The sequence below is a fragment of the Arachis ipaensis genome, chromosome B10 (genome assembly GCF_059453495.1).
Source record: "Arachis ipaensis isolate K30076 ecotype BB chromosome B10, ASM5945349v1, whole genome shotgun sequence".
Classification (NCBI taxonomy): domain Eukaryota; kingdom Viridiplantae; phylum Streptophyta; class Magnoliopsida; order Fabales; family Fabaceae; genus Arachis; species Arachis ipaensis.
In genome coordinates this window covers 117,739,699-117,765,122 of record NC_142435.1, presented here as the reverse complement: position 1 = coordinate 117,765,122, position 25,424 = coordinate 117,739,699, and the positions used below count along the sequence as shown (strand labels likewise).

General features: G+C 38.7%; 1 protein-coding gene across 1 annotated transcript; it reads left to right on the top strand.

Moving 5' to 3' along the window:
* Positions 1-1,285: 1,285 nt before the first annotated feature.
* Positions 1,286-1,930, top strand: LOC148581441 (uncharacterized). Its single transcript, XM_088492380.1, has one exon. The coding sequence runs from the start codon at positions 1,286-1,288 to the stop codon at positions 1,928-1,930; it is 645 nt and encodes a 214-aa protein (XP_088348506.1).
* Positions 1,931-25,424: the final 23,494 nt, after the last annotated feature.

The window sequence follows — 25,424 nt, the reverse complement described above, 5'->3', positions numbered from 1 at the left end:
ATTGATCACTTCATTGAAATTCCTTGTGAGACGATCCGAACCCCCTTTTTGCTCTTCATAGCCAATAATTGATCACTTCATTGCAATTCCTTGTGAGACGGCCCGAGGTTCAAATACTTCGGTTAATTCTTATTGGAGTTTGTACTTGTGACAACCAAATTTTTGCATGTGAGGATTCTTTGTCGGTTTAGAACTATACTTGCAACGAAAATTCAATAGTAAAATTCTAGACCGACACGACAATTTCTTCATTATCAATAATCATCCTAAGGCTATTGCGGAAGTTTCTTCTAGTACTGAGTCCGCGCTCACCAAGACTTTGGGAGAGATGACCAATCTCCTCAAGCAAATCCACCTCAACTAACAACAACCTCCACCTCCTCCACAACAACAATGCCAACAGATAGTCCTTCAAAGAGTATGTGGAATTTGTTCTTGTTACTCTCACTATTCCGATGAATGTCCACAACTCCAAGAGGACAATACTTTAGCGGCCACCAATGCTTATTACAACCGTCCAAATCAAGGGTATTATCAACAAGGAGGTAACTATAATCAAGGGGGTAACTACAACCAAGGTTGGCAAGATAATCCCAACCAAGGATGGAGAGACAACTACAACCAAGGAGGAAGAGACAATGGTGCAAACCAAAGGTGGAACAATAACTACCAACAAAACCGGTATCAACAAAATCCTCCTTACCAACAACAAAACCAAGGTCAAAGATACCAACCACCTTACCAAAGGCAAGCCCAAGTACCTCAAATCACCCAATCACAAGTCCTCCAAATTACCTACCCTTCTTCTTCCTCCAACCAAGCTCCCACGGATGACACCCTTCGCACTATTCTTCAAGGGCAAAAGGAGATTCAAACCACACTTAACTCTACCCTCACTGGTTTAACCTCTGCTCTCCAAGACCTTATATCTTGTCTGTCCCTACCCTCTACCTCCAATACTCAACCTTCAAGCTCTAATGAACTTCCCTCTCAACCCTTACCTAACCCCAAGGGTGGCATCAATACCATCACCTTGAGGTCCGGCACTACATTGCAAGAGAGGAGTCCCAAGGAGCTAAGCTCAAGAGAAGTCACTCAAGATGAAGATGTTATTGAGGTAGAAGATGTTGAAGACGAGGATGAGGTACAAGAGGCGGTTGAAGAAGAGGTTGTTAAACTAAGGGATGGAGTTTCTAAGGAAGAAAATATTTTGAAAAATGCTATTCCAATTCCTTTTTCACATCTAGCCAGGAGGACCAAAAAGCAAGTGGAGCTAGATCACAAGATGGTGGATATCTTCAAAAAGGTCGAGGTAACTATTCTTCTTTTTGATGCTATTCGCCAAGTTTCTAAGTATACTAAGTTTCTAAAAGATTTGGGTAGCTCAATTTCTCCTTTGATGGGTGCTATACCGGAGAAATGTGGTGATCCCAGTCCTTGTCTAGTTACTTGCACTATAGATGGTATACAATTTGTTGATTGCATGTGTGACCTAGGTGCTTGTGTTAGCATTATGCCTTTATCTGTTTATGATGCATTGAAGCTTCCACCGTTGAAAAGGTCGGCGGCCCATTTTGTTTTGGCAGATAAAAGCATAATCTCTATGGTTGGCATTGTGGAAGATATCTTAGTAAGCATCAAGGGTTTGATTTTTCCAATTGATTTCTATATTCTTGAGATGCCCCCTAATGACTCCGGAAGACCATCATCTATCTTGTTAGGGAGGCCATTTTTAAAAACCTCTAGGTTTAAATTGGATGCTTTTTCGGGTACATACTCCTTTGAAATTGATGGAAGAGTAGTGAGTTTCAATCTTGATGAGGTTATAAAGCATCCACTAGAAGACCATTCTATCTTCCAGTGTGATATGATTGATGATATTGTAGCCCAATTCCACCAAGATACAGTCGATGAGAAGAACATGGTTTAAGCTGCAAGTGTGGGGAAATTCCCTGAATATGATGAAGACACCATACCACCTCCGATGCTACTGGATAATCAAGTGCCAAGCCATGAGCTAAATATGAAATTGAAGCCACTTTCACCCCACCTTAAGTATGCCTTTCTTGAAGAAAATTAAAAGCTCCCGGTAATCATTACAAAAAAGCTTACCTCCCAACAAGAAGAGAGATTGCTTAATGTGTTGCGAAGAAATAAAAAAACTATTGGGTGGAGTTTGGTAGACATAGTTGGTATAAGCACCCAAGTTTGTGAGCATCACATTTTTCTAGAGGAGGGAGCCAAGCCTATCCGTCAACCTCAAAGACGGTTGAACCCCATAATTCTAGAAGTTGTGAAGAAAGAGGTGACCCGACTAATAGACGTCAACATTATCTATCCAATCTCGGATAGTGAGTGGGTTAGCCCGGTACAAGTGGTTCGAAGAAGTCCGGCATCACCATAGTCAAGAATGAGAGTGGGGAACTCATGGCCACAAGGGTGCAGAATTCATGGAGAGTTTGCATCGACTACAGGTGCTTGAACTTGGCTACTCGCAAGGATCACTATCCACTACCATTCATCGATCAAATGCTTGATCACCTGTCCGGTAAATAACATTATTGCTTTTTAGATTGCTATATCAGTTATTTTAAAATCCATATTGCTCCGGAAGACCAAGAGAAAACCACTATCACATGCCCTTTTGGAACGTATGCATACAAAAAGGATGCCTTTTGGTTTATGTAATGCACCGGCTACGTTTCAAAGGTGCATGATGAGCATCTTTTCGGATCTTCTTGAGCACTGTATGGAAGTATTCATGGATAATTTTAGTGTTTATGGTGATTCTTTTGACCTTTGTCTGGATAATCTTGCTAGAATATTAGAAAGATGTGCTAGTTCAAACCTTGTGCTTAACTTTAAAAAATGTCACTTTATGGTAAAGCAAGGTATTGCTCTAGGTCATGTTGTCTCTTATACTGGTATATTTGTTGATCCTACAAATGTTGATGTTATTTCTGGTTTACCTTACCCCTCTTTTGTGAGGAAAGTCCTTTCTTTTCTTGGTCATGCAGGTTTCTACCGGCGTTTCATCAATGACTTCAGTAAGGTTGCACTACCCCTTTCCCGTTTGTTGCAAAAAGATGTAGAGTTTGACTTGAGTGAAGAGTGTATGGAAGCATTTGATAAGCTGAAGTGTGCCTTAACCCAAGCTCCTATTCTGAGAGGGCCTGATTGGAGTAGGCCGTTTGAGATTATGTGCGACGCATCTAACTATGCCGTAAGAGCGGAGCTTGCTCAGTGCGAAGGTAAGGATCCCTATATCATAGCTTATGCTTCTAAGACATTAGATGGTGCCCAGTCTAACTATACTACCACTGAAAAGGAGCTTCTAGCAATTGTTTTTGCCTTGGATAAATTCCGGGCCTATTTACTTGGAACCAAAGTGGTAGTATATTTAGACCATGCAGCATTGAAATACTTGCTAGCTAAGAAAGAATCAAAGCTAAGGTTAATCCGTTGGATATTACTATTGTAAGAGTTTGATTTAGAGATCAAGGATAGGAGTGGTTCCCAAAATTTAGTGGCGGACCACTTGAGTCACCAAGAGCACTTAAAGAGCGACTCCACTCCTATCAATGATGCATTTTCCCTTGATAGCTTGCAAGCAATATCCGAGGTAGTTCTTTGGTATGCACCCATCGCTAATTATTTGGTTGGTCGCACTTTTCCTCCACATTTCTCTAAACATCAACAAGACAAGCTCAAGAGCAAGTCCAAGTATTACATATGGGATGATCCATATTTGTGGAGATGTGGTGTCGACCAAATAATTAGGAGCTGAGTTCCACAATACGAAATTTAGTCTATCTTGGAGGCGTGCCACTCTTCTGAAAGTAGTGGCCACTTTGGCCCTCAAAGAACTGCAAGAAAAAATTTAGATTGTGGATTTTGGTGGCCCACACTCTTTAAGGATGCAAATCTTTTCTGTAACTCTTGCCACCAATGCCAAAGGTTTGGAAATATGTCCAAGAGGGATGAGATACCCCAACAAGTCATGTTGTTTTGTGAAATTATTTATGTTTGGGGTATTGACTTCATGGGTCCCTTTCCAAACTCGAATGGTTTCTTATATATTCTGCTAGTGGTTGATTATGTTTCTAAGTGGGTGAAAGTAATTTCTACCCATACTGATGATGCTAACGTGGTTGTCTCTGTTGTTCAAAATAACTTCATTTGCCGCTTTTGATCACCACGAGCAATCGTGAGTGATCAAGGCTCTCATTTTTGTAACAAAAGAATGACAGGTTTGATGAATAAATATGACGTTATTCACAAGGTGGCTATGGCTTATCAACCCCAAACAAATGGCCAGGCCAAAGTGTCTAATAGAGAAATTAAGTGCATACTCGAGAAGATGGTTAAACCTCATAGGAGGGATTGGAGCTCTAGGCTTCGAGATGTACTATGGGCTTATCGGATGGCTTACAAGACACCAATTGGCATGAGTCCGCTCCGGCTAGTCTACGGAAAGGCTTATCACCTTCTGATAGAGGTGGAACACAAGGCTTATTGAGCTGTGAAGGAATGTAACTCAGGATTGGGAGGAGATGGAGTTGAAAGGAAATTGCAACTCTAAGAATTGGAGTGCATTCGGTTAGAAGCTTATGAAAACTCAAGGCTCTACAAAGAAAAGGTGAAGGCGGTACATGATCGGAACATCAAGAGAAGAGAGTTTAGAGCTGGAGATCAAGTCCTTCTCTAAAACTCTACATTGAAATTGATGCCGGGCAAATTGAGGTCAAGATGGGATGGACCATATATGGTGGAGAAGGTTGAACCATACGGTGTAGTCCACTTGAGCCATCCCTCAAGCCCTACATTCTTCAAGGTCAATGGCCACCGCTTAAAACTTTACCATGGTGCAAAGGTGAAAAACAGCAAAGAGCTGGAGATCTTTCTCTTGAAAGACCCGGCCAAGGAAGAGGATTGAGCTTATAGGCCGTCCAACTTAAGGACGTTAAAGAAAAGTGTTAGGCGAGAGACAACCCACCATGGTATGATCTTCCTTATCTACAGCTTCTCTTACTTAGTTTTAGAATCTTTAATTGATTTTCTTGAGTTCACTTTGCTTGTTTTGTGCTACCATTGTTTTTACTAATTTTATAAAAAAAAAAGAGGCGCAACTCATGCGTGCGCGTGCCTGACGCATATGCGTGACCCACCATGTGAGAACGGTGCAAAAAGGGTGCTGCTGCATGGTTCCAAAATAGAGAGTTGTGATGGAACCATGCGTGTGGGGTGCGAGGTGCATGACCCACCTCACGCGTATGCATCACTGACGCGTACACATCACCCAACAATTTTCGGCCACCCACGCGTGGGCGTGACTAATGCGCACGCGTCGTATGCTGATGCTGCAATGCTGCTGCTGTCCCGTACAAAAAACAGAGATTTGCGCTAGAACTGTGCGGGTAGGGTGCTAGGCACACAACCCAACCCACGGGTGCGCATCCTTGACGCGTACGCTTCATTTGGTTTTTTCGGCCACCCACGCGTGGACGTGAGCGACGTATACGCGTCGCACTGGTTTCATAAAAATGTTGCTGTTGCATCATACAAAAACCAGAGAGTTGTGATGGAACTATGCAGGTTTAGTGCGTCTAGCACGAAAAGTTATCACGCGCACGCATGCCCGACGCTTACGCGTCACCTTCTCTTTTGGGCCTCCCACGCGAATGCGTGGGTGACGCACACGCGGGGCTCGGCCAAATCAATTTAAAAGGCACGCTGCCCTGCTACTCCTTTCTATCTTTCTTCTAATTCATTCTTCTTCTTTCTTCTAATCCTTATATCATTCTTCTTTCTTCTTTCTTCCCTCTTGCATCTCCAGTCTAGCGGACCACCACCGGCGACCACCACCTCTGGCGGTCCCACCTCCTCTCTTTCTTTCTCTCTCTCCTCACCCCTCTTATCTTATTCTTACTTGCATTTACCCTCCTCTTTTCCCCTTCTTTTCATGGTTTCTTTTCTTACTCTCTTTTACTCTTTAACCCTTATTTTGTTTGTTGCATTCGAATATTTTAAATTGTTCTTCATTGCATTTTAGTTTTGTTCTTTGTGGTTTCCTATTAGTTCTTTTTCTTCTTTCATTTTTGTATTGGTGTTGGGGTTTCAAGTTGAATTTTTTGTGAATTGGTGGATTATTTTGATATATCTTGACTTGTTTATATCATGTGGTATTGTTATGGTAATTGGTATTTTATTTTGGGGCTTATTACACACATGGACTTATCAACTTGCTTGTTGTTTATGATATGCACCCCAAGTGTTTGTGAAAAAGCACCAATGACACTTTGGTTCATCTTTGATCTTATTCTTTCAACCTAGTTCTTCTTTTTCATAACACTTGCGCCCCATATGCATTGAGTTTAGTCTCCATAAATTTTCATCATTAAAATGCTCATTATTTTCGCTTTGATTCACATGTGTCTATCATTGTTGATATCGATGCTTGAGTTTACTCTTTTCTTGCTTTACACTTATATGCTTCTTCCACTCTTGCATTTCGTGCTAGTGATATGCCTCCATGATCATATTGATGTCTCACTTACATATTGTAGCTACCATGTATTTAAGACGCTCTAATCTTTTTCTGGCATTAACTCTCACTTGCATTTCCTTAATCCCGGTGTTTATCTCTCTAAGTTTAATATTTTCTCTTTTTCTTCCTTTTTTAGGATGGCCACCAAGAAAGGGAAAGAAAATACCTTTAAAAAGACACCAGCTAAAAGGCCGACTCAAAGTGCACCCGCTAAGGCGCAAACTTCTTCAAATGTCAAGCCACCTTCTAGGCGGTTGAAGAAGGCCATCCGTGTTGATGAAGCAAAGAAGGAAGTTCTCGCAAAGGACTCCGCAAGATTCACCAACCGCTATTGTGAGCAGATGTTCCCCATCTTGGTCGATAGAAACTACCATAATGAGCACTTCCTACTTCTTCCAGACTACTTTATTCATTTTGTGATGCCCTGCATCAAAAGGAGGCATTGGGGATTCCTAAATCGGAGGCCGAGGGAAGTTAATCTATCTTGGGTAGTTGAATGCTACTCCAACTATCACACGCCTACCCTTCAATCAGTTTTTGTGCGCCAAAAGCTAGTTCCTATATCGGAAGACGCTATTCAGCGGGTACTTGAGATTTTACCAAGTCTAGATGGGATGGATGCCTACAAAGAATCACAACTTGAGCACAAGAGATTCAATTTTGACTAGGATTCCATCCTTAGGGTTTTTCTCAACCCGGAAGCGAGTGGATCCATGGGAAGAGCAGGACTCAACCCAAGTGCATCTCAGCACAAGCACTCACTATGGAGGCTCGAGTGTGGGAACAGATCATGTCTCACTATGTATTGCCAAGCACTCATGAGTCCACCATTACTGCAAATATGGCTATTCTTGTTCAGTGTATCCTAACGAAGAAACCTCTAAACATTCCTCGACTCATCCGACAAGCTATGGGCTGAGTTCAAGCAGTGGAAAACCTCCATTTTCCCGTTTTGATTACGGACTTGGTGTCTGTGGCTGGAGTTTTCTATGAAGCTAGAGATGTAAAGGCATTGATTCTGAGGGACGACGAAATTGTCCCGAATAGAAAGTATATTAGACCTCAATTGGTGACCACGAGCTTGGATATGGCCTCACACTCAGATATCCCAGTAACTTCGACAGAACCACATGCACCACAACAGACTGCCTACCAATTGTTGATTGAGCTTACTGTGAAGGTAGACCGACAAGGCTGAATGATTGAGCAGATTGAGCGACGTAACAAGCACCGCTACAACTACTTGAAAAAGCTCATTGGTTGTATTAACCAACCTATGGAGAAGCCCGACACTCCGGAGTACACTTTATATCACAGGGGTAGTCGTCGTCCATGGAGCCACGAGCCGTCCCTAGTCGCCGCTGCGTCAAACGCAGGAGGGTAGCCGGGGGAGAGCAGCGCCGAAGAGAGAGAGAGGCCGAGAGTGGGGCCTTCATCGTCCTCCTCGTCGGTGACTAGCTCGCCGCCGCCGCTGTGGCGCTCGCGCCGTCGTCATCCTCACCGCGAAGTCTGAGTCCTTGTCATCCATGGTGAGTCTGAAGGGAGAAGCCCGAATGGAAGAAGAGGTGAAACAAGGAATGAGGGAGCCATGCTGGCACTATTGGGGTATCACCATCGCCGTCCCTGTTGTGGCTGGCGTCGTTGCCGGAGAACCACCATCGCGGAAGCCACTTCCCCTTCGATTGACTCTGCCTGTTTTCGGTTCCACTTTTGCCTCGATGGTTGTTGTTAGAGTTATCTGCGTTGGATGGGGCTGTCACCGTTGGACTGTTCCATAACCGAATCCCATCGCCACTGCCATCGCGTGCCCCGTCACCATTTTTGGAGGTGGGGGGATGAGCCTCTGTCACCGGAGAACGCCACTACTGTCGCCTCTGTTGCCGAAAACAGCCGCTGAATTCTCTGTGTTGGTAAGCTCTAACCCTGCTTCAGCTTCTTTATCCGTTGAGTTCTCTATTGCCATGAGAGTTGTTGCTAAGGCTGGTTGTGCTAGGAGTTTATCGCGAGTTGCCATCGTTCTGGTCACCGGCTGTGGTGTTGGTGTTGCTGGAACCGCCACTGGTGTTGCCGCTACTTGGTTCCCTCGAGTACGAGTTGCTGTGGTTACTGCGAAAGTGGCTTGGAGCTGAGGTTGTGGTTGTCGGTGATTTCGGGTTGAGAGAGAAGGTTCCTGTGATGCGTTTGGATTATGGTGTTGTGTATTGAGGTAGGGGCTTTTCTAAAAAAGTTATTTTATATCTGGAATTGTTATAAATGGATACTGGTGTGAGAATTATATACTGTTAGTGATTGTACCAGTCTTATGTAGTGTTTGGCTACTTTGGATGAATATAATTATATGTGTTGATTAGATTATTGTTTGGTTTTGATAAATGAATTATTGCTGAACTGTTTTTTTAAAATTTTGGGAATGAGTTTAATCGGTTGATAATGATTTGATTTTGAAACGGTTTCCTTGAGATATGAAAATGAGGTGACTGTTGGATTTAGCTTGCTTTTGAACTGATTTTTGGATTTTAGACCGTTGAAAAGGATTGTGGAATGGTTTAGTTGGGACCCGAATAGGGTGGTAAAGTCCAAGTTTTAGGGGAGGTGCTGCCGAAGTTTCTATAAAAATCCTAGACTTTGTATGAAAAGTTATTTAGAAAGGTTTGGATTTGAGAAATTGTATTATTTGATTTATTAAGAAAATATTTATGTTTTTGAGCTTAATTTATTTAAGTAAACTATATGTCTTGAGTTCAATTTATTTAGAAATGAATTATTTTACCATTTGAATCACTGAAGGAAAGTATTATGTTCTAATATTTGTTTTAATATAAAAAGGACTTTTGCTTTTAGTTAGACTTAAAGGTTTCGTTCAGAGGAGCTTTTAGTGATTTTAAAGGAAATTGGACTTTGACTGAATAGTTGCATTTGTGACATTTTGGAAGAAGTCAGAGAATTGATTTTAAGGAGGAACGTGACAGTTGTTTTAATTTAAATGAATCAGTTCTGTTTCAAGTGAATTGACTTTGAATTGGGTTGGGACTTGTGACTTTATATGATCCGATTTTATAATAAACTTTGTTTTTATTTGCTTAAACCAAGGATCTATGATTTTAAGAATTTCAATGAATTTTTAAGAAATTGAGATAGGTTGTCCTTCCCTAAAGTCTTAAGACTCGGCTGAGAAATTTTATTATCGAATCCTATATTAGGATGAATGATTTTGAATCCTTCAAAGGAGATTTTAATTTGGCTTGGTTTTGGAATTTTGTAAATATGATACGGAGGGTGACTTTGTTTTAGAAAAGAGAAAGTTACATTTGAGGAAAAGTGGCTATGAGCCTGAAAAGATTTGTGAAATGAGGATTTTAAAGCCAAGGATGGAAAGAATTGTTTTTTCGATTTCAAAGTAAATTGAATTGAGAAAAAGTGATTTTTGGCTTGAATGATGATTTTATGAGTTTGATGATGTTGGATGGTGATGCACCACTATTTCGTGGTACATTTTGTACTTAGTTGAGTGAATTTTATCCACTAAACTCACACTTATTCATATAATTCGCATGTTTTACATTTTCCTTCCTAATTCCGTGCTATGATTGAAAACATGCTTCTTTGGCCTTAAAATTGTTAATTATTAATCCTCTCTCAGTACCATTCGATGCCGTGATCTGTACATTAAGTGTTTTCAGGATTTATGTGGGCAGGAATGGCTTAGAGGATAGAAAGGAAGCTTGCAAAAATGGAAGGAGCGCAAGAAATAAAGGAGATAACCAGCGAGGAGCGACGCGCACTCATGGCTCACGCGTGCGCGTGAATCGGAGTCTGCATGGCGACGCGTGTGCGTGCTTGACGCATACGCGTGACATGCAAAAATGATCAGCGACGTGTACGCGTGACTGACGCGTACGCGTTACGTGCACCACCTGTAGAAATTGCAGAAAACACTGGGGGTGATTTTGGGCTGAGTTTGGACCAAGTTTTTTGCCAAGAAACGCAGACTAAAGCCAGGGGACAAGCAGAGACTCAAGACAACTTTTCAATCATTCATTCATCAATTCACACACAAAAATTTAGGTTTTAGATGTAGTTTAAAGAGAGAGAGGCTCTCTCCTCTCTCTAGGTTTTAGGATTTCTCTTAGTTTTAGGTTTATTTCTTCTCAATTCCAGGTTCAATGTTCCTTTAATTTAGTTTCTCTTCTACTTTTATTAGTTCTAGAAATTTAGCTTATCTATTTCTCTTGTTGGTTTACCTATTTCCCCAATTTGGTTTATGAACCTTTCATGTTAGAATTGATTTTATATTTAATACAATTTGAGGTATTTCAGATTTATAATTATTTTTATGTTATTGATGCTTCCAAGTTGGTTTTAGATTTTACATTCCCTATTACTTTTCTATGTTTTTATTTTATGCCTTCCAAGTGTTTGATAAAATGCTTGGGAGGGTTTTAAATTAGCTTTTTATGATTCGTGGATTTGGTTGAGTAATTAGAGACTCTTGAGTTATCAAACTCATTTGTTGATTGATAATTGACAGTTGCTGGTTGGTTTGGATCCCTCTAAAGCTAGTCTTTCCTTAGGAGTTGACTAGGACTTGAGGAATCAAATTGATTAATCCACTTGACTTTCCTTTATTTAGTAAGGGTTAACTAAGTGGGAGCAATGAACAATTCTCATCAAAATTGATAAGGACAACTAGGATAGGACGTCTAATTCTCATACCTTGCCAAGAGTTTTCTTAATTATTAATTTACTTTCTTGCAATTTACTTTTCTTGTTCCTTATTCAAAAACCCCAAAAAGATAATCTTCCATAACCAATAATAAATACACCTCCCTGCAATTCCTTGAGAGACGACCCGAGGTTTGAATACTTCGGTTATTATTTTTATTGGGTTTGCTTAAGTGACAACCAAATTTCTGTATGAAAGGATTCTTTGTTGGTTTAGAAACTATACTAGCAACAAAAGTTTATTTTGTGAATTATTTACTAGCAAAAATCCGTTCATCAGATGGCGGAAGTGCTTTTATGTTATGAGCCGGAATGGCTGTATATGATAATGAATTATGGCTGATTGTGAAATATGTTATGAGCCGGATGGCTGAGTATGAATATGAATGATTTTGAGCTGATGAAGTGATTATTGTACTTCCAATTATTTGAGATACGAGTTTCCTTGGGTGAAAGCAGTGGCTAGCCACCACGTGCTCCAGATTGAGACTCAATACTCTGCTGACCCTATGTCATAAGTGTGGCCGGGCACTGTGAAAGTTCCAGATGAGCTCACCCCCGTGAATAAACACCAGTGAGGGTGTTGGATGTGAATTATGATTATGATTGTGAATAATTCAAATTGAGGATGCACGACAGAGGGACAGTCCAATGGTTAGCTACCAGGACTTGTCGGGTTAGCTTTATAACCGACAGACGATATCATCAGCCACTAGGACAGGCATTCATCATATGCATCTATGTGACATTGTTTGGGTGTGCATATTGTACTTGGTTTGCCTTTGTGATTACGTGTGATTATCTTCTAATTGTTCTACTTGCAGTAACTGTTTGTTTGTGCTTGAACTTTCCTATTTGTGTTTGCGACTGAGACTCTGTTGGACTGTCGTGATTGGTTGTTGTTTGGGTTGTTTGGGCCTAGAGCCGTGGTTGATCATGAGGTGGGCCGAAGGTCATGTCTGGTTGATGTTTCTGGTTTGGAAAAGTATGAAAAACTAACCTAGTTCAGCATAGATGAACTTTTTGAAAGGCTTTTGAATTTATAAGAAATGAACAGTTTCCTATTTCAGAAAAGATTTCAGATACTTTTTATAGTAGACCTTTGTTTTTGAAAAGATACATAAGGCGGTTATTAATCACTGTAACGATTTTATCTCGCGTATCCTATTATAGTAATTCTGTAACCCTATAGTGAGAACCCTTTTGAGGATGATGTTCTCACTCCCCTACAGGTCTTTTTTTTCTCAGGTTACAAATGATGAAGTTTGGAAGAGCTTAATTCTTTTCTGTTAAACGATATTTCTGTATTATTTTAGTATTTATGTTTCCCTCGCCTTTAGCTTTGCAAGTTTTGTAAGAGGGATATTTCTGTGGGTATTGTAACTTATATTGTAAGTCTGGATGTTTGTTTTTTTGAAAATTCAGTTTATGTTTTAAACAGACTCATATTTTAGTAGTAAATATTATTAGAGTCGTCGTAATACCCGAGCTATCAGAGTGGCGCAGCCGGAAGCATGACATTTTGATAGTTAGGGTGTTACATTATGGTATCAGAGCGGCCCTTCCTGTAGGGCCTAAGGAATGGACCTACTATGCTTCAATTGCATACTTTGAGCGTTGTCATGTAGTAGGTCTTGTTCGAATAACAAGAATTAAAGCTTTATGCACATGACGGTCTATTGATTAATGCCATTAGACTTGCATTGCATAGTTTCTGATATTAAGTTTAGCGGGCTTAATACTAGCGAATTATGTATATGAGATCACTAATGAGTTATCATAGATGATATATGAGTTTTGGGTAAAGCGAATCGCGGGTTTTAGAAACGTTAGAAACTATTTCTCGAGGTTATACAGTTATGTGTCTTGAATTCTGTTCGAGTCGACTTGTTCTTTCATAGCCTAACTTGAAGTTCTTGTTTGCTAATTCTTTTGAGAAGTAGTTTGATTTTTAAACTCTATTCCTCTATTCATATGCATTCTTGTTTGATCGTTATTGCATATGCTTGTTTAAAATCCTTGTTGTATCTATCTTACTCTGTTTAGATTCTTCTTCTTGATTCATGTGTTCTTCGATATAGCTTTGAACTTGTCTTGATGCGTTGTGCCTTTTAAGTCCTTATTTCGAGTCCATTCTTAAAAAAAATGTGATTTAGTTTTCTCTTATTTGACAGTAATTACAACCACCTTTGAAATTTTTACGAAATTGCTTTTGATTCAATATACACTCATCTATATAAAACTTTGAAAATTTCTTATGCAATTTAAAAACTATTTATTTCTAATACCTCACCTGTTCTTCTACTGGTTTAAGGAATTATACTTACTCTAAATACAATTTGATTTTCCAAACAACCTTACTACAGTTCTTATGCATATCTTTATTTGATTATATGCTTAGGTATTTTTCAAAATTTTAGAAAGAAAATATTTTTGTCTTTATTCCGGTTGATCTTCGTTTGAGAAGTTTCACCTAATTCATTTTTTAATTGAATTTAACTTAGCATGATACATTGCTTATGCAATTGTTGTTCTTTTGAAAATATTGGACTCATATCTTTCCTTTCTAGCATGGACTAATGCCTTAAGTTTTTGTTTCTATGGATGTCATACTTGACTTTGTTTTTAACTAATCTTTTACATCTTGTGAACATTACCACTGATCTTGGATTTCCCTCTCTTGTGAATATCCTTCTTATGTGAGTCAGTGATAAACCACTATTTTATGGTTTATCTTATGCTTAATTGAGTGGTTTTTATCAACTCTTTACCCATTTATTCATACTAATCGCATGCTTTATGTTTTCCTTCTTGATTTTGTGCTATGATTGAAAATATGCTTCTTTGGCCTTTATATTGCTAATATTAATCCTCTCTTATCACCATTAGATACCTTGATATGTGTGTTAAGTGATTTCAGAGATTACAGGGTAGGAATGGCTCAGAGGATGGAAAGGAAGCATGCAAAAGTGGAAGGAATACAAGAAACTGAAGGAATACAGAGGTCCAAATGATGTGGTTTCAGTTGCGTTGAAAAGCTAACGTCCGGGGCTTCCATTTGATATATAATTTGCCATAGCTGCTCCGACGTTAGGCGACGTGAACGCGTGAATGACGCACCCGCGTCGTATCTGCGAATTGCAATCCGCGCGAACGCGTGGATGACGCCTCCGCGTCACTTTTCTGCGACCTGAACGTAACAAAAATTGCAGGGGGCGATTTCTGGGCTGTTTTTGACCCAGTTTTCAGCCCAGAACACACAGATTAGAGGTTATAAAGTGGGAGAATGCATCCATTCATAATCATGCTCTCATAATTCACAATTTTAGTTTTAGATGTAGTTTTTAGAGAGAGAGGTTCTCTCCTCTCTCTTAGGATTAGGATTAGGATTAGGATTTCAACTTTATTATTTCAACTTACAACTTCAATCATAGGTTCAATGTTCCTTTTATTTATTTTTCCAATTAATTTATGAATATTCATGTTAGATTTGATGTCTTTTATTAATGCAATTTGAGGTATTTTTAGATTTAATTTTGCTTTGCTTTATTTACATGAATGCTTTTAATTTAATTTAGATATTTTCCCTTTTGGCCTTGGTTAAATAATTGGTGACTCTTGATTTATCAAACTCATTGTTGATTGAAAATTGGAATTCTTCCAGAATTAATTCGGGTTCCGATAACTCTAACTTTTCCCAAGGAAAGACTAGGACTTGAGGAATCAAAATTAATTCATCCACTTAACTTACCTTCATAGTTAGAGGTTAACAAAGTGGGAGAAAAATCCAATTCTCATTACAATTGATAAGGATAACCAGGATAGGACTTCCAGTTTTCATACCTTGCCAAGAGTCTATTTTATAGTTGTTTATTTTATTCTTATTATCATTCAACATACTGCTTCCTTACTTTCAAAACCCCCAATTTACAAGACTCATAACCAATAATAAGAACATACCTCCCTGCAATTCCTTGAGAAGACGACCCGAGGTTTAAATACTTCGGTTATCAATTTTTAAGGGGTTTGTTACTTGTGACAACCAAAACGTTTGTAAGAAATGTTGATTGCTTGGTTTAATAACTATACTTGCAACGAGAGTTTACTATAACTTCTAAACTATCAATCTTCAGTTCTTCAAAATGGCGCCGTTGCCGGAGAATTGCAAACGTGTGCCTTATTATTGATTATTGTAAATATTTGCTTTTTACTTGTTTATTTGTTTTTATTTTTGTTTTTATTTTTGCTTTTTCGTAAATTAAGAGGTTATTGGTTTTTATTTAGTTTTTAAAAATTTTTCAAAAAATCTTTTTTGGTGTTCATCTTGATCTTCAAGTTGTTCTTAGTTGTTTTCTTCGTTTTGATCTAAAAATTTTAAGTTTGGTGTCATTTTATTATTTTTCTCTTTCCTCATTTAATTCAAAAATATCTTTTCTCTTTATTTTTATTGAATTTTCGAATTTTCCATTAAAAAAAATTTTCAAATTTTGATTTTAAAATTTTTATCTTATCTTATCTTAGTTTTAAATTTCAAAATTTAAATATTTTTCAAAAATCATATCTTTTTCAAAATCTTATCTTATTTTATTTCAAAATTCAAATTTTAAAATTTAATATTTAAATTTCAAATTTCAAATTTTAAATTTCAAAATTTAATTTTCAAATTCAAAATTTAAATAACCTTTTAATTTAAATTTGTTTTTATTTTCGTTTTTAATTTTTATTAGCTACCATGAATTCTCACCCATCTCGCTTTAAGTTTGGTTCTAAATCTGTTGAAAGGAGTGGAAGCTATAACAGGAATATGCATCAAGGTCTAAGCAATCAAAGATGGATGAAGCCAAGAGGATCTGATCAACCCTTTAGGCAACAACACCCTCCAAGATATCATGGGCAAGGACCACTCTACAATGCATACCAAGCTGATAGATACGGTGGACCCCCTTGTAATTACCAACAAGCCCCACCCTGTGCTTATGAACCACCTCCCCAACATACCTTTGAACCACCAAACTCACAAGCCCCTTACCACCAAACACCACCATATGACCCTAACCCTTATCCACCATACCAGCCACCTTATGAGCCATATGAACCATACATAGAACCACCCCAATTCCAACCCAATTACTCCCAAGAATCACCACCTCCATATGCACCATATCCATATCCATCAATCCAAGAGCCTTATGGTCCTACTTATGATACCCAAGCGAAACAAGAATGAACGGATCATCTCACGGAAACATGTGCAAAACTTCATGCCACACATCACCAATTGAATCAAGCAATAAATAGACTACCTTCCCGACGTTCGGACACTCAAGGAACTCCCATGGCTTCATGTGGGCAATCTAATGAAGAACGTAGCATGAAGGAGATATTAGAAACTCCAGTGGACAGTACAGAGCATGACTTTGTACTAGAACAAGTGGAGGAAGCTGTAATTATCGAAGAAGAAGAAGTGGTTGTAGACTTAGGAGATGCTGAACCTCCATGGGAAAGTCAAGACATAGAACCTCCTTCCAAGACGGTTGCATTTGATGTTGAGGAGGGTGTACAACCTCCAAGGCATATCATGGTTAAGGACTTGGAAGGGGTTGATCAAGAGATGGAGATTCAAGAAGAAGAAGCACAACCTCCTATACCCTTGGTAAGTAATGAAGAAGAGATTGAATTGGAAGAAAGCTACCAAGAGGAAGAGGTTGATATTGAAGAAACTTGCAAGGAGGTGGAAGTTGTCAGAGAGGAGCACAAGGGAGTGGAACTTGCAAATTTGTTAGAAATACCTCCCCCTAAGTTGCCATCATCCTTCACAACATTCAAGTAGGTAAAATTCATATCCCTTAGCTTTCTAAGTCCACTTGAATATGGGCTACTGGAGACGGATGGTCAACTTAGAGCTCTTTGTGACATTAAGAGTAAGAGGAAGATGGACAGTGGTAAGAATTGTCAAGAAAGGTTCAATATGGTTGCATACTCAAAGTTTAAATGCAAAGGTTGGTGTAAAGCTCAACTGAATGGGTCTAGGAAGTTGGTTAGCCGCTTTAGTGAGAATTCAGATTGCTTGCCACCCAGATGGAATCATGATGATCAACAAGAAGACGGGTGCAAAAGCAAGGTTTGGGACCCTAGAATCTGTTCTGACATTCAACTCTCCGGGAGCCTAAGAATCTGTTTGAAGCTGCTCAAAGGCTTTACGTGCCTAGTTTGGGACCCCGGAGGCTGTTGGAATTCCAAACATTGGTGGAGATTCCTGGATGAGTTCAAGCACAAGCCATCATAACAGGGAGCTCACCAAATGTCCAACTTAAGGACTTTAACTAAAAGTGCTAGGTGGGAGACAACCCACCATAGTATGATCGTTCCTTTTTCATTTTTATTTAGTTTTATTTGTTTTCGAGTTTTATTTTATTTTATTGTATTGAACCTGGAATTTTGCATAACATTCATATTAGCATTGCATTCTGCATACTGCATTATTAAAAAAAAAAACACGCACGCGACGCGGCAGCATCGCTGACGCGTCCGTGTCACTAGTGTGTTGGGAAGAAAAGAATTGAACAGAGAGTCATGCGAGAGCGTGGCCGGAGGCGTGCCTTTGGCACAAATCACCCCATGTGTCCGCGTCACTCACGCGGCCGCGTGACTTGAAATTCGACGTAAAAAAGGGTGCACGACCGAAAGTTGTGCAAGAGTGGTGCTGGACTGGTGCTGAACGCACAAACCCTACCACGCGGACGCATGGCTCACGCGTCCGCGTCATACCCCCATAATGGCCACTCACGCGATCGCGTCGATCACGCGATCGCGTCGATCACGCGATCGCGTCACCGAATAATTTGGCAAAGAGACTTTCGAACAGAAAGTTGTGCGAACACGAGGCTACACTCGCGCCAATCGCACAAATTAGGTCACGCGACGCGTCTGCGTCACCTGACCTTATCGCACACCACGCGACCGCGTCACTCACGCGTCCGCGGCGCCTGCGCCGCACAGCTTATCCAGATCAGCCAAATATCTTATCTTTTCTTCTCTAATCCTAATTTCTTCTATTTTCTCTTCTTTCTTCTTTCTTTCCTACTTTCTTTTTCTTCATCTTTTTCACTTCTCATCCTTTTTCACTTTCATTTTATTTTACTTAATTTATTTGAATACTTTCATTCATTGCATATTTTTATTTTTCTTTTCTAAATTTATTTTACCATTGGTGTTCAAATATTCTTATTCAACTGTTACATCTTTTCTGGTATTTTCTTGGTGTTTAGTGACTTGTTTAATTCTGATTGAGTAATATTATTTAAATCAATGCCAATCTTTTATATCTGTATTACTTTTGCATTGACATGAATTTATATTATCTCTCCTTCCCCACTCTCTTCCCCATTGTTGCAAATTCTGCACCATTGGTATGCCATGTGCTTCTATTGTTTTCTCACGTACATGTTGAAGCTTCCATGTAAATGCGACCCTTATCAATTAGTATTAACCCACCCATACTTCATTTATTTTCTTCTTTTTATTTCTGGATTACTTTTCTTCCCTTTTTCTTTCAGGATGGCCACCGAGGAAGGAAAAGGGAAAGCTTCTAACTGGGGAGACAGGCAAGTCAATCTGCATAATCTATAGAGAAAGACATCAGTTGGAGCAGCCCGTCTACTTGTACATCTTAGCATGCACCAAGGACGGTGTAATCTTTAAGTGTGGGGAGGTCGATATCGATCTCCATGGGTTAGTTACTCTTCTATCTCAACACCAATGATTTATTTTCCTTGTTAGTTGTTGCATTTGCATGTTTGATTGCATATTTATTTGATTTTGTGCATATTTTACCACTTGGTTGAAGTAATATTTTTTTTTTCAAGAAACCTTTTAGAGCATTTCACTAATTTAAATAAAATTTAATGTTACACTTGTTTGAAGAAATATTATACTAGAACATGGTTTAGAGCTTGAACACACAAAACCTGTGAGATTTTTGAGCCTATTTGAATTGGTTGCATTTTACCAACCAATATTTTATTTTTGGTGTGTGTTTTTCTCTCTAAAATTATGATCTTTGTCTTGCTTAATTCTATATTTCCATAGTTTGATGTATGCATACACTTACATGATTGAGGCATTTATTTCACTGAGTTTACATACCCATATGGCCTTAACCTTTCATTATCCTTTGCAAACCAATTTGAGCCTATTTTACCCCTTTTATTCTTTACTTTAGCACATCATTAACTCTAAGCATAAAATAATATTGTCCTTAATTTAAATCCTTGGTTAGCTTAGACTAGTGAAAGTGCTTATGATTTAAGTGTGGGAAAAGTGGGTTTGGAAACATTTGGTTTAAGAATTGGGTGTTATACATTTTATGAAAATATGAAAAAAAATGTTTAGGACATGTTCATGCATTCAATAATTTAATCATATGCATTGAGAAAAACCAAAGAAAAAAAAAATAAATAAAAAAAGATGAAAAAGAGAAAAAGAAAAGAAAAAGAGCAAATAAGTAAAAGGGGACAAAATGCCCCAAAGTAAATGTTGGTAGCAATGCATATGAATTGTACTCAAATCAGAATGCATGAATATGTGGAAAACATGGTTAATGGATAGTTAGATATGGTATTATGATTACATGGATTGTCTAAAGTTAGGTGGAAAGTTTAAGTTAATTAAGGATTCAGATTTTAGTCCACTTGGCCAAATACAATCCTACCTTGACCCTAACCCCATTACAAACCTTAAAAGACCTCTTGATATGTGTATCTGTGCATTAAATTTATGTTGATTGTTAGATGAAGAGCAAGCCTTAGAAAGCAAGGTTAGTAGAGAATTGAGAGAATCGAACTTAAAACACTTGAGTGATTAGAGTGCATACACTCCCAGTGAAGGTTCGATGCTCGATTCTTTGTTCCCGGCTTTCATGAGTTATTTTCTTCTACAAGTCTATTTGTACTTCATTTTTATGATTTGAATTAGTGAAATCCAATTCATATTTGCTCTTGGAAGATTTATTTACTTTTAACCGAGTAGGCAGAAAAATTTTGCATGTAGTTGCATTCATATAAGATAGGTTGCATTTCATACATTCTACCATTCCTCTTCACTTCTTTTATAGCTTCTCTTGAGCTTAGCATGAGGACATGCTAATGTTTAAGTATGGGGAGGTTGATAAACCACTATTTTATGGTTTATCTTATGCTTAATTGAGTGGTTTTTATCAACTCTTTACCCATTTATTCATACTAATTGCATGCTTTATGTTTTCCTTCCTGATTTTGTGCTATGATTGAAAACATGCTTCTTTGGCCTTTATATTGCTAATATTAATCCTCTCTTATCACCATTAGATGCCTTGATATGTGTGTTAAGTGATTTTAGAGATTACAGGGCAGGAATGGCTCAGAGGATGGAAAGGAAACATGCAAAAGTGGAAGGAATACAAGAAACTGAAGGAACTGCTAAAGCTGTCCAGCCTGACCTCTCTTCACTCAAACAATCATAACTTGAGCTATAGAGGTCCAAATGATGCGGTTCCAGTTGCGTTGAAAAGCTAACGTCCTAGGCTTCGATTTGATATATAATTTGCCATAGCTGCCCTGACGTTAGGCGATTCGAATGCGTGAATGACGCACCCGCGTCGTATCTGCGAATTGCAATCCGCGCGAACGCGTGGACGACGCCTCCGCGTCACTTTCCTGCGACCTGAATGTAACAGAAATCGCAGGGGGCGATTTCTGGGCTGTTTTTGACCCAGTTTTTAGCCCAGAACACATGGATTAGAGGCTATAAAGTGGGGGAATGCATCCATTCATAATCATGCTCTCATAATTCACAATTTTAGTTTTAGATGTAGTTTTTAGAGAGAGAGGTTCTCTCCTCTCTCTTAGGATTAGGATTTCAACTTTATTATTTCAACTTACAACTTCAATCACAGGTTCAATGTTCCTTTTATTTATTTTTCTAATTAATTTATGAATAATCATGTTAGATTTGATTTCTTTTATTAATGCAATTTGAAGTATTTTCAGATTTAATTTTGCTTTGCTTTATTTACATGAATGTTTTTAATTTAATTTAGATATTTTCCCTTTTGGCCTTGGTTAAATAATTGGTGACTCTTGAGTTATCAAACTCATTGTTGATTGAAAATTGGAATTCTTCCAGAATTAATTCGGGTTTCGATAACTCTAACTTTTCCCAAGGAAAGACTAGGACTTGAGGAATCAGAATTAATTCATCCACTTAACTTACCTTCATAGTTAGAGGTTAACAAAGTGGGAGAAAAATCCAATTCTCATTACAATTGATAAGGATAACCAGGATAGGACTTCCAGTTTTCATACCTTGCCAAGAGTCTATTTTATAGTTGTTTATTTTATTCTTATTATCATTCAACATACTGCTTCCTTACTTTCAAAACCCCCAATTTACAAGACTTATAACCAATAATAAGAGCATACCTCCCTGCAATTCCTTGAGAAGACGACCCGAGGTTTAAATACTTTGGTTATCAATTTTTAAGGGGTTTGTTACTTGTGACAACCAAAACGTTTGTAAGAAAGGTTGATTGCTTGGTTTAGTAACTATACTTGCAACGAGAGTTTACTATAACTTCTAAACCATCAATCTTCAATTCTTCAGTCAGCTTGATTCGTTTCAAAATTAGTGCATCGTTTATCCTCTCATTGTCTCTACCAGAGTTCTTAGTCAAAGATTTATTCTTGAGAAATTACTAGCGATTGAGTTGTCTTTTCCTATGACTTTTGATATTCTTTTGGAGCAATTGAAAGCTTGTTTGATGTCTCATGGCTAATGGACCTTGTTTGAACTCCCTTGATTTAAGATCCTTTCTTGTATGGCTTGACTCCTTTTTAAGTACATCCTAAACTTCTTGAATGTCCTTCTGAGATGGTGATTTTAAGTATACTTTTGGAGTCTTGTTTTGAACTTTTAAAGAAGTTTTGGATTCTCTTTGAAGAAGATTACAAACTAAAATTTTTTTGTTACTTGATTGTAATTGAAACCATTCTTCAAATTTTGACAAAGTTATTTTGAAGTTGGCATGCACCATTTTAAATGAAGTTTTGGAAAGCTTCCATATTTATCAGAAATCTGTCTGTTTGCAACGCACCACTTTTTCCCTTTACTAACTTATAAACAAATTTTTACCTCGGATTTTCTTTTCTAAATAGAGTTTAATTTCTTCTTCCGTCTTTTCAATAATTTTATACACGCTTGTTTGAATATGAACTTTGAGAATTTTTGAACCAGCATTTGGTTTTCTTCCAAGTTTTATGATTATTTTTGGTTAAATTTTGCACCTAACTATCTTTCTAAAATACTTGAGGAAATATTTTAGCTCTTAGCCAAACCTGTGTTCATTTTGTTTTAAAACTCTACATAATCTACTTCAACATGAAATTGTATTAAAGTAAAGCCACATTTATACTTTTGTTACTCTCTCGAAGGATGTTGTTGCTTAACTTTTCTTTTAGACTGTGAAGTGATTTTCCGCAAGTTTTTTATTCTTTTATGAACAATGTATTCGGAAGTATTTTAATCGTGCACTTGAGTTCTGTGAGCTTTGTCTTGGGTTTGAGATATTCTTTTCTGTAAACCTTATACTTCTTCGACTCAGCTTGAATTTGTTTTAGACTAATGCGCTGATTTTCTTCTTATTGATCCTATTGAATTTCTTTGATCCAAGGGTTATCTTTGGAGTTGTCAGTTGATTTATTTCTAGCAAACTTCATTACTTGAGCATCTTTGTTTACCTGGAATTGCATACATTCTTTCAAATCTCTGGGTATTATTTTTGACATTGGTCTCTCCTTTCTAAAATCTTGTATCCTTTTGAGTAGACTCGAGAATTTTTTTGATGTCACGTACGACCTGTAGACGTAGTAATGTGATGCATTAGTTCTTTAAGATGTGATATGTGTATATGGAAGGTGAAGCGGTAGGTGTGTAACGTTATGAGGAGTTGTGGTAGTTTAGTTCTTTGTGAAAGAGTTTACGGGTGTTAGACTTGTGGCCGGTTCTGGGGTTGTTACGTGAATAATGGAGTTGGAAAGTTGAAGCTTTGATGTTGATACGAGATTAGTGTGCGGATGTTAAGCACATCGTTTTAACCCCATTCTGTTTTATAGCCTTCGATGCCTTGCTTTACTAGCACATATTTGAACCATGTCATCTTTTGCATTGAGCCTATCTTGTAACGTTTGTTTTGCAATCACACTCCTACCTTTGTATCTTTATGCATACTACCATCCAAGTATTTGAAAACCGTATATATGTTTATATGTTGAGATATTTTTGCTTCTTCCTTAGATGTGTTCAAGAGTGAACTGTTATGAAATTTCTTTCGTTCTGTATCAATTTTCGAGGACGAAAATTTTTATAAGATGGATAGAATATAAGACCCAGAACTTTTGAAAAAGGGCTATTATGAGCTAATTTCAAATTCAATATTTTGTAGCTTTAATTTCAGAAATTTTTTTATTAAAGATAATTAAAGTAAGTTTTGATTAATTAAATTTGAAATAAATTAAGATTATTATCCAATTTTACAAATATTGAATTATTTTCTATATTTAAATTATAAAGTTGATAGTTATGAAATAATAAGAATTTTATATGATTTGGATTAAATAATTAATATTTTAAATATTAATACTGCTGTTCTGTAAAAAAAGAAATTAAGTATATTATTTCTAATTATTGGATTTGAACATTTTATTGAAAATAATTTGTAAAATTGATGAATAAATAGTATTTTTATACATCATTATTGTTGGATTAAAATTTATTTCTAATTATTATATTATCCCTATTTTTATTTGAAATTACAAAACTACCCCTAAGCCTAATTTTACCAAAACCCTAATTCCCAAATTGAGAAAACCCTAACCCTGAAACCCGAACCCTGTTACCATTCCCCACAACCCAGCCGCAACACACACGGTTTCCCCAAACCCAACGAAAGAAAGAAAGACAGAGGGAACAGAGTGAAAGAGAGGAGCTGCGGCAGGGAGAAGAAGAAGAGAAGAGGAAGAGGGGAAGACCGCGCCGGCGTGCTGGGCCTCTCCGCCGCCGTCGTGCCATCGTCGGACCATGGAGGGAAAGAGTGACAGAGGCAAGCGCGAGCCAGCGCGCGCGAGTGGGAGCCGCCGCTGCTGGGTCGCCGTTCTGCCTTGCCGTCGTCCATGGAGCCGCGAGCCGTCCCTAGTCGCCGCCGCGTCAAACACAGGAGGGTAACCGGGGGAGAGCAGCGCCGAAAAGAGAGAGAGGCCGAGAGTGGGGCCTTCGTCGTCCTCCTCGTCACCGACTAGCTCGCCGCCGCTGCTGTGGTGCTCGCGCCGTCGTCATCCTCACCGTGGAGTCTGAGTCCTCGTCATCCATGGTGAGTCCGAAGGGAGAAGCCCGAATGGAAGAAGAGGTGAAACGCGACGGGAAGGAATGAGGGAGCCGCGCCAGCACTGTTGGGGTCTCATCGTTGCCGTCCCCGTTGTGGCTGGCGTTGTCACCGGAGAACCACCATCGCGGGAGCCACTGCCCCTTCGATTGACTCTGCCTGTTTCCTGTTCCACTTTTACCTCTATGGTTGTTGTCAGTGTTATCTGCGTTGGATGGGGCTGTCACCGTTGGACAGTTCCATCACCGAATCCCATCGCCGCCGCAGTCGCGTGCCCCGTCGCCATTTTTGGAGGTAGGTGGCTGAGCCTCTTCCGCCGTCTCTGTCGCCGAAAACAGCCGCTGAGTCCTCTGTGTTGGTAAGCTCTAACCCTGCTTCAGCTTCTTTATCCGTTAAGTTCTCCATTGCTTCGAGAGTTGTTGCTAAGGCTGGTTGTGCTAGGAGTTTATCGCTAGTTGCCGTTGTTTTGGTCACCGGCTGTGGCGTTGGTGTTGCCGGAACCGCCATTGGTGCTGCCGCTACTTGGTTCCCTCGAGCACGAGTTGCTGTGGTTACTGCGAAAGTGGCTTGGAGCTGATGTTGCGGTTGTCGGTGATTTCGGGTTGAGAGAGAAGGTTCTTGTGACGCGTTTGGGTTATGGTTTTGCGTATTGAGGTAGGGGCTTTTTTAAAAAGCTATTTTATATCTGGAATTGTTATAAATGAATACTGGTGTGAGAATTATATACTGTTAGTAATTGTACCA